Source organism: Lolium perenne, chromosome 6 (assembly GCF_019359855.2).
Source record: "Lolium perenne isolate Kyuss_39 chromosome 6, Kyuss_2.0, whole genome shotgun sequence".
NCBI classification, from domain to species: Eukaryota; Viridiplantae; Streptophyta; class Magnoliopsida; order Poales; family Poaceae; genus Lolium; species Lolium perenne.
Window position 1 is genome coordinate 254,435,594 of NC_067249.2, and position 10,162 is coordinate 254,445,755.

At 47.4% G+C, this 10,162-nt stretch overlaps 1 protein-coding gene across 1 annotated transcript; it reads right to left on the minus strand.

Moving 5' to 3' along the window:
• Window positions 1-8,296: 8,296 nt before the first annotated feature.
• LOC127305210 (uncharacterized) lies at window positions 8,297-9,781 on the minus strand. Its single transcript, XM_051335601.2, has one exon. The coding sequence runs from the start codon at window positions 9,706-9,708 to the stop codon at window positions 9,232-9,234; it is 477 nt and encodes a 158-aa protein (XP_051191561.1). The 5' UTR covers window positions 9,709-9,781; the 3' UTR covers window positions 8,297-9,231.
• Between the last annotated feature and the right edge of the window lie 381 nt (window positions 9,782-10,162).

Below are 10,162 nucleotides of genomic sequence, written 5' to 3' on the forward strand. Positions count from 1 at the left end.
TGCTTTGATTCCTATCAATTGCCCAACTGTAATTTGTTCACCCAACACTTGTCACTTGTTATTGGAGAGTTACCACTAGTGTAGATCGCTGGGAACCCCGGTCCATCTCTCATCATAATATACTTGTTCTACATGTCATTGGAAGTAGTATCAACTATCTTCTTGTGCCATCGCTCTCATATTGCTATTACTGCTGCTGTGTTACTGTTACTATTGCTCTCATATCACTGCTACTTTCACATCACCCCTGTTACTAGTGCTTTTCCAGGTGCAGCTGAATTGACAACTCAGTTGTTAAGGCTTATAAGTATTCTTTACCTCCCCTTGTGTCGAATCAATAAATTTGGGTTTTACTTCCCTCGAAGACTATCGCGATCCCCTATGCTTGTGGGTCATCATTGTGTTCTAGTTTTTCTCTTCTTTCTATATTTTTCATGTCTCTTATCAGGCTGTGTTGCTTCTTCTGTGTTGCGTTTTCCTTGACACAGTCGTCGAAGAACAACGTATGAACTCGCGAGCCGAGGTTCTCCTTGAACTCGCCAAAAAGAATGATATTGACTTCTGGGCTGATGAGAATCGTACCCGACGAATTTTTCAGTTCCAGGATCGAGCCACTCAAGTTCGGAAATTCCGAGATTTCTTCGGCACCACTTTGGCCATGGTGTATAACGCTATGTTTCCTCGGAACCCTCAGCCTGCGAATCTTACTGAGCTTATGGATAAGTTTAGGGATCTGGAGAGTATCCACGACTTTGTCAAGGCCTAGATGGTGGCCGGTGCAAAGTTTGCTCTGATTTGGTTGAAGGTATGTCACTCGAAATTGGACTTCAACAATCTCTTAGACATTTTTTACCGCAAGACATCGAAGAGGAGGGTAAACATTGATAAACACAATGAAGTTGCGTCACCTGTTGCCGAGAAAATGATCGATGAGCTTGTTCGGTACGACACCGCTTTCTTCACGGATCTTCGGTCTGCCAAGGAGAACATAGCCATAGATAGATTTATGTGAAAGCTATATTTTTTTCTTTTCCCGAGATACGTAGTCTGAGCCGAATATATTTGTAACTCGTATATATTGTAATTATTGCATGACTTATGTACAGTCAAGGCAAATTTGCATGTTATTGTTTTCTTTTCAAGCCCCCGAGTGTACTCGTTGGCGTACCTGTGTTTATTATTCGCGAGGTTTTTTGTTAACCAAGACGAATAATTTTGAGCTATGTTTTTAGAGTCGAGTATATTTTGCAAATTCTTCGGGTACGAGCCCTCAAGCCTTGCGAGAAAAATATATACCATCACTATTTTTATTATATTGCAGCATTGAAAGCCCGCCTCATTAAAAACCTTCCAGCCCCACTCGGTGCCCTGAAAGGAAAATAGTGCGTCTGAAAACTTGCGAGCTCTTCAGTACAACGTATGCTTACATAGTCGATACTATATTGCTCTCTAAGCGTAGAAACACCGAGGCTGCGCCACTTTCCATGGGTTTGGTTCGTCTTTCCCTGTCTTCTTGTCCTTCAATCTGTATGCTCCTCCTGGAATTACTTTAGTGACTATGTATGGCCCCACCCATGGAGACTCGAATTTTTCGTGGCTTTCTTGCTTGAGCCGAAGAACTAGATCGCCAACTTCGAACGACCTGGGCCGCAGTCGCCGACTATGATAATTCTTGAGATTTTGCTGATACGTTGTTACTCTCGAGAGTACTTCATCTTGGCTTCATCTAGTGCGTCCACATCATCTTCGAGTGCTTTCTGTGAGGTTTCTTCATCATATTCTGCAACTCTGGGAGAGTCATGTTCTATTTCTATCGGGAGTACTGCCTCAGCTCCGTGAACCAAGAAGAACGGAGTTTCTTGGGTTGCTGTATTGCGCGTTGTTCATATGCTCCATAATACATTGGGTAACTCCTCCACCCAATTGTGTCGTGCCTTATCCAGTGCAGTTAGCAATTGCTTCTTGAATCCATTGCAGATAATGTCGTTTGCTTTTTCGACTTGGCCATTGATTTGCGGGTGCGCGACCGATGCAAACTGTAGTTTGATGCCGATTTCATTGCAGTACTCTTTAAATTCTTGGGAAGTGAAATTGCTGCCATTGTCCGTAACTATGCTGTTAGGGACGCCGAATCGAAAAACTATCCCCTTGATGAAGATAACCACTGATGCTGCATCTGCCGATGTTACTGGTACTGCTTCAATCTACTTTGTAAATTTATTGACAGCCACCAGTATATACACGTGTCCTCCGGGCCAGGACTTGTGCAATTTCCCAACCATGTCTAAACCACATTGCGCGAAAGGCCACGCCAATGGTATCGGCATCAGTTCAGCTGCTGATGAGTGAGGTTTTGATGCAAACATCTGACACGCCTCACAGGTTCGTACGATTTCCTTTGAATCCTCTATTGTTGAGAGTCAATAGAATCCTGCTCGAAAAGCTTTGGCTGCTATTGCTCGGCTGCTGGCGTGGTGGCCGCATATTCCCCCGTGTATGTCCTTCAATATGATCCGCCCTTCCTCGAGTGTCACACACCTTTGCAGTACTCCTGAGATGCTTCGCTTTTATAGTTCTCCCTTGACCATGGTGAAGGCCTTGGATCGTCAAATAACTCGCCTTGCTTCGACCGGATCGTCGGGTATCTCTTTCTTTGTGATGTACGCCGGGTATACTTGCATCCAGGGGACTTGGATTATCATGACCTCGTCTGGTTCCTCCTCATCTTCCGATGTATTCGCCTCTGGAGCTGCTGGAGCCCCCGAGTCTTTCTTGGACTTATCATTTTTCTTCGGCTGCTTTGGTACCTTCTTTACCTTGGTTGACCTCTCTCTTATTTCCTCCCAACAGACTCCAGGTGGTATTGGGAGACATTGCGAGCCGATGTTTGCCAAAACGCCGGCTTCGTCGTTGCTAAGACTGCTGATGTGTTTGACTTCGCAGCCATCAAAGAGTTTTTCGAGTTCATTGTATACCTCCTTGTATGCTATCATACTGTCGTTGACTGCGTCGCACTTGTTCATCACTTGTTGAGCCACTAACTGGGAGTCACCGAATATTTTTAGGCGGGTAGCACCGCATGCCTTAGCCATCTTCATCCCATGGATTAGAGCCTCATATTCCGCTTCATTATTTGATGCATTGGGAAAAGTGATCCGCAGTATGTACTTCATCTTATTACCCTGGGTGAGACCAGTATTACGCCTGCTCCTGCTCCTTCTCGCCTCTTGGACCCATCAAAATTCATGTGCCAGGTACGCGATAAATCTGGGGGTCCCGTGTTTTGCAACTCCATCCACTCTGCGACGAAGTCAGGCAGGATTTGCGACTTGATCGCCTTTCTTTTCTCATATGTGATGTCCCGAGGGGAAACCTCGATTTCCCAAAGGGAGACACGTCCTGTAGCTTCTGGATTATTCAATATATTTGAGAGGGGAGCCTCGTTAACCACTATTATCGGGTGTGCCGAAAAATAGTGCCTTAGCTTCCTTGCTGACATGAAAAATCCATATGCCAGCTTCTGATACTGCGGGCAGCGATGTTTGGATGGTGATAAGACTTCACTAAGGAAATATATTGGCCGCAGCACCCCATGAATCTTTCTTTCTTCCTCTTTCTCTACCACGAGGATTATGCTGACCACCTGAGGTGTGGCCGCAATGTATAACAGGAGAGGTTCCTTATCCTTTGGAGCTACCAATATTGGTGGTGTTGAAATTGTGCGCTTGAGATGCTGAAAAGCTTTGTCTGCTTCTTCGTTCCACTCGAATTTTCTCCTTGCTTGATGAGCGCGTAAACGGGGATCGCTTTTTCTCCTAACCTTGCGACAAATCTGCTCAAAGTTGCGACTCGCCGAGTCAGTTGGTGTATTTCCTTGAGCTTAGTTGTCTTCCTCATCGTCACGATGGCTTGTATTTTTTCTGGGTTACCCTCGATTCCTCTGGCTGACACTAACTATCCGAGAAGTTCCCCCGCAGGAACTCCAAAGGAACATTTCATCAGGTTCAGCTTGAGATGGAACTTGTCTTGATTGTCGAAGGTTTCTCGCAGGTCATCAATGAGAGAGAACCCTGTCTTTGTTGTAATGACGACATCGTCGATGTATACTTGAACGTTTTTGTCAATCTGCGTGATGAGACACTTCTGCATCATCCTCTTATATGTGGCTCCCGCGTTTTTCAACCCGAAGGGCATTGTCCTGTAGCAGAACACGCCGTAAGGGGTTATGAAAGCTGTTTTTACTTCATCTTCTTCTTTTAAGCGGACCTGGTTGTAACCAGAATATGCATCCAAGAAGGAAAGACGTCCGCAACCCACTGTGGAGTCGATAATTTGATCGATCCTCGAGAAGGAAAAGTGATCCTTTGGACAATGTTTATTGAGACACGTGAAGTGACGCACATGCGAAAGACCTCAGTGTTTTTCTTCGGGACCAGCACTGGATTGGCAACCCATGTGGCCTCGGTGTGTAACTCCTTGATGAAACCCGCTTCTTTGAGTCGACGGATCTCAGAAAGCATCATTTTACGGTATGGCTCAGAAAAATGCCACAAAGGTTGTCGTACTGTTCTGGCTCTTGGATCTAGATTAAGTGGATGCTTGGCAAGTTCCCTGGGTACTCCTGGCATGTCAGCTGGACACCATGCGAAGATTTCCCAGCGCTTACGGAGGAACTCGACGAGCGTGCTTTCCTATGCACTATCCAAGTTTGTTGCGATGGATGTCATTTTCTTGGGATCTATCGGGTGAATCTGCACTTCCTTAGAGTTCTTGGAGATGTCAAAAGTCTGCTCTTGCAAGGGTCTTCCTCCGTCAGGTAACACGTCGTAATTGGTGGTGAACTTTGATGCTTCATACTCGGCCTGCATCCCGAAGGTTTCAGAAAGCCTATGAAAATCCTTGTCGCACTTATCTACCATTGCAAAACTTCCTTTCACCGTGATTGGACCCTTGGGTCCAAGCATCCTCCATATCAGGTATTTATAATGCGGCACAACCATGAATCTGGCGTATGCGGGTCGTCCCAAGAGAGCGTGGTACTGTGATGGGAAATCTATAACTTCAAACTCCAGCTTCTCCCTCCTGCAATTTTCTCGAGTTCCAAACTCTACGTCGAGATTGATCTTTCCCAAAGGATAGTTCGGCTTGTCCGGCGTGATGCCGTGGAAATGCGTGTCCGTTGGTGTCAGGTTTTCCAAAGAAATATCCATCTTCCTCAATGTATCTGCGTACATAAGGTTTAGGCTGCTTCCTCCATCGATAAATATGCGCGCGACCTCGAACCCTGCAATCACCGCTGGTAAAATCATGGCTGATTTCCCTGGTCGTTGAACTTGAGGCGGGTGGTCCGCTTGGGTGAATCCTATGTCCTAGTCTGACCAATTAAGGTACTCGATGGTTGGTGGTGGCATTTTCTCTGCCATGTATACTTGCCGCGAAATTAGCTTCTGGACCCTATTCGAGGGCCGGCCCTTCTGAATCATCGACACCGCTCCCGCTGTGTCGATGTACTCGACATTGCCGCCCGGAGGCGCCGCCAGTTGCAACTGATGCTGATTTGCATTGGTGATCGCTGGTGGTGTTGGCAGGTGGATTTCACTCCTTGGCCCTTGCGCATACCCCCTATTTGCTGCTTGTGTATTGGCATTATGCGCATATCTGTGCAAAGCTTGGAAAGTTCGACAGTCTTTCTGAAGATGGCCTGACTGTCTTTTTTCCTCACTGTCGAGGAAAAAGTGCATCTGACACGGTCCATTCAGAAGATCTTCGGGTGATATATTTTGCGGCCTCGGAAACCGTGGACGATTATTTTGTCTGTTGGAGCTTGGCGCATCTCTATGATCATTGCGCTGATCATTGCCTCTCTGATAGTCATCCCGGTGATTTCCTCCGCTATTTCCTCGGAAGCCAGCCGCCACTTGGCTGGGACCGTCATTATCTGAGAAGTGGTGATAATGTCGTCTATTTTGTTTGTTGTTTCTGTTCCGATCCTCCTCGGGTGATCTATGTCGTTTGTTCTGGATAGCATCTTCGCCATCCGCCCAGCGATTCTCTATCTCCATGAGCTCCGCTATTGTCCTCGGGTTGGATCTACCCGAGTCCTCGATCAAATCTCTCCTTCGGATCCCTCCGTCCATCACGTTGCTTGCTGTCGACGATGTTGACGATGTTGATGATGTCATCGAGATCACCTCATTGACGCCTCTAATTCCCACAGATGGCGCCAATTGACAAGGGATTAACTTGTCAATGCCTACGGATTGTAGACTTGGGTTTTCTTAGAAAATAGAGGACAAGTAGATCTCGAGGGTTCAGCCGAAACAGGTACTCGACTATAAAAAAACTAGGGTTTGTGTTGACAATGATTCGATCCTCTCTTTCTCCCTCGACTCCCCTTTATATAGGAGGTGGAGCCGAGGCTTTCGTATCGTACAAGTTACAAAGTACGGGAAACTTATTTGAGTCCTTCCCATATTGATACAAGTCTTTTATTCCTAATCTATCTCTATTTTCCATATCGATGCTTATTGGGCTTCCGAGCTTCATAAATTTCGGGTCGTGGGCCTTCAATTATCCCCGGGTACCTTATTCGGCATGCCCATCATCAAGGATGCCTATGTCACATGGTGAAAAAATAAAGAAGTGATCTCTCCCAGATGTTTAGCACCCGCCATAATCCATTTTCTACTCTCATCTTTGATCTTTTGCATAAGGACCATCGGCATCACAACCTTATTGGTGAAAACTCTTGCCTTTGTTTCCTTCCATATCTCCCATGCAATCAAATTTATGGAAGATTTCATGCCTTCGAGGTAGGCAGTTGGCGACTTGGAGATTGCATGACAATACTCGAGCACCATCGAGCATCCCTGGCCCAGGACCTACAGTAAGAATGGAGAAGAAATCCAAGAAGCTGCGGCTTGCCAGATCCTCTTGGAGAATCGACACTCAAACATAATGTGTCTCGTTTTCTCCGACTGGCATTTGCAATGCTAACATGTGGGTGATGAGGCCATCCATGGATCGTGAGGTGGTCGGAGGTCCACAACCTATTCTGAATGGCTAACCAAGCGAGGAATCAACACTTTGGAGGCGCCCTAGTCCTCCAAATAACCTTTTTTAAAGAATGGAACTCAGTCGATGAATTGTGCCTTATATATAAGGCGACACCATCGTGTAAGCGATGTTTGGAGTTAGAGTCCAAGAGATGGTGTCGAGCCAGGGCAGAGTACAACATCCTGGAGCAATCCCTAGAGTCTGGAACATGTGTTCGACCGTGAAGTTGTCAATGTCGATGTTGGTGATCCACTTGCAGTTCTGGAATGCCTCGTGGGCACATCTCTTCTTCCATGTGGAGAGACCTCAACTAGTTTCGGAGCAATCGAGTTTGGAGTCTTGCCATTGAGCCATGAAGAGGACCAGAACGAGGTTCTGAGTCCATTACCAATGGTAACCTTAGTAGCCGCATTGGAATTAAACATTGAAATTAAAGTTGCCGATCCGTTTCATCATTTGTAGTTTCAATACGTACCCATGTTTTGCCACGAACGAGCCACAGCCAATGAAGCCACGGCACACATGTACACTTGTACAGCCAATTTGTCTAAACCTGCTAAACCCGACCAACCAAACTTGTACCCTGCCACAAGACAGTTGATAAATCCTATGATGTGGCACTGAACTGCTCCAAGTTCAGTACCAGGGCAGAATTCCAATCGAGGTGTGCACTCACTCAATCTTGCCCTGGTGCATGGGTAATTTAACTGCCGGTCCCTTTGACTTACGCTGCCCCTCTCAGGGGCTCGTGTCAAACCTCCGTCAGAAAGCCTTCGAAAATCAAAGCCATCGAAAGTGTGCTCGGTGCGGGAATGTTCTAACTTTGTAATCAAGTTATTATCCTTGGTCAAGTGTTGACCTGCTTGCGCATGTGGACGCTGACGTTCCAGAATTTCTTATTAGGAGAACTTGTTGCAAGTTTGACAAGTCCTTTGTAGCAGTTCGAACCCCAACTCGATCTTCAGATATTCAACGAGTTCGTTAAACAACTACGTCCCACTAGGCCACTACCAGCAACTGTTCAACGCATCCGTGCTACTTGCAGTACTAGTATATTAATCCATGCGCACAAACAGTCTATTTACAACAAAGACTGCTGGTAGTGAATAATTTGAGACCTTTTTTGTTTGCGAATCAATTTGAGACCTTTTTGTGCCATGCGAACTGTACTAGTATTCCATTTGTATGATTCATCAAGCAAATGGAACAACCGTATTTTGTAGAGAGATGCTACTCTACTATACTGCACTACAAGTGGCAAGGCGCCAAGCCGCCAACAGGTGTTGAAAGCGGCAACTGATTTCTGGCGAAGAAACTGAACTGATCAAGGAGTATCGCCTTCTACAACCAGCAAGGAGCAGGTGACTGACGGTTTCCCTGCTGTGTGCGCGCGCCAACCGTTCTCCAACCATCTTCTTGCGCAAGTTCAATAGTTGCAGGGAATCCTAACCACTCCGCCGTCCTTTGGGCCAACAGTAAAGAATACAACGGATCTTACAAAATGATAAGTAAAATTATCACCAGCAGTACAAAAATCTCAGTTCATCGGTTGCATCGCAAGTTTTTACAGCGACCTCTTGAGAAATTTCCCCGTGCTCCAAGCTGCTAGCCTTGCCTGATCCGTCCGGCCGGGGGAAAGCACTCACGGGTGTCGCGTGACGGAGGAAGCGACGGCAAGACGCCACCGACGATCTCTCTGCTGCGCCGAGCTTATCCAGTGATCCAAAACAGAAACAGGGGCGAGACGTGGCCACACACTCCAGAAACTGAAACAGAAGCAGCAAGTTGTTGTGGCAACTGGCAACCAACAATCATCCATGGTGGATAAGCCAAACCAGACGCATGTTTGTATGTATGTCTCCATTTAGTCACTTATGTATATATATCCAAAACCATAGGGGTCTTATACACATCGGAGAGGACGACGAACTATACAATCGATCTCTATATACAGTGGCAGTATGTATGTATGTACTATGTACACTGGACGGGCTGATGATCAGAGCCAGGACCGATTGGCTCCAAAACTCCAGTCTCCCAGCCTGATCCCACCGGCTTCTATTATTTACAGCGGTGAATTATTAGGGGAATTTCTCCCCGGTTTTGTTTGCTATGCACACTATGTACTATGTACGAGTAACTCGCTGCTATGGCATGTCGACGGTGTTGGTTGGTTCACTGGCGGCTGTGGCCGGCACAGGAGACGCTGGAGAGACGGCTGGGCTGGGGGCGGGGGCGCAAACCTCCGCCGGCGCGTCTCTGGTGCAGCGCCTTGTGGGGAGGATTGATCGCCCTGCGGGCCAATATACGGCTACCAGCGCCTTCTGCCGCGCCAGAGCCGGTCGAGACGGCGGACGGCGGCGGAGTAGGCGGGGACGCCGGCTTGCTGTGGCAGTGGCTGTGGACGGCCGGGGCCTCCTGTGTACGCTCCTTGTGTCGGCTGCAGCGGAAGGATCCCGGATGGTTCGTGGGTGAACACATGCAGGAGCGACGGCTCTTGACGGCGGCGGAAGACGCAGGCGGTGACGAGACGCTGACAGAGTTGGCGGGCGAGCGGACGGCGGGGAGGTTGACGCGATTGGGGGAGGCGGATCCATAGTTGGGAATTGGTAGGACCGGCCCGCTGAGCCGGGTTGCAGCTGCATTAGCCATGGGAGGTCAGAGATCAGAGACTGTGAGCAGTTGGAATATCGGGTGTGGGAAAGGGGAGCTACAAGGGAGTGCCTTCGTGGGTATATATAGGGAGGCAAACCAGCCACAGGGGCACTTCGGTAGTTTCGCGTGATTTGGTGAGAGTCGGAGTTTCCAAGGTTTATTAAGCAAACTAAACAGGGTTATGAGAGTAAATCGGTGGGCGGCTGTCCCCTGGGCCCGGACGGCAGCACACCGGAACGGGTCGTAGATTCAGGTAAGGTAGGTCCACTGCCCTAATATTCTTGGGTTCCATAAGCCAACTTATTCTGAAAATTTCTTAGCAAAGTTCCAGTCAATTTCTAGCATCACAAACTAAGTACTGAGTACCGACTGAGTGTATCTTTTAGCACGTAATAAATAAACACGTTAACTTGTCATGTTTTGATTCTTTGAATAGATATAAACTAGAGGA

Bases quoted from the DNA above. Each gene is read 5' to 3' on its own strand.
- LOC127305210 (XM_051335601.2), bottom strand. From the start codon at position 9,708: ATGGCTAATGCAGCTGCAACCCGGCTCAGCGGGCCGGTCCTACCAATT.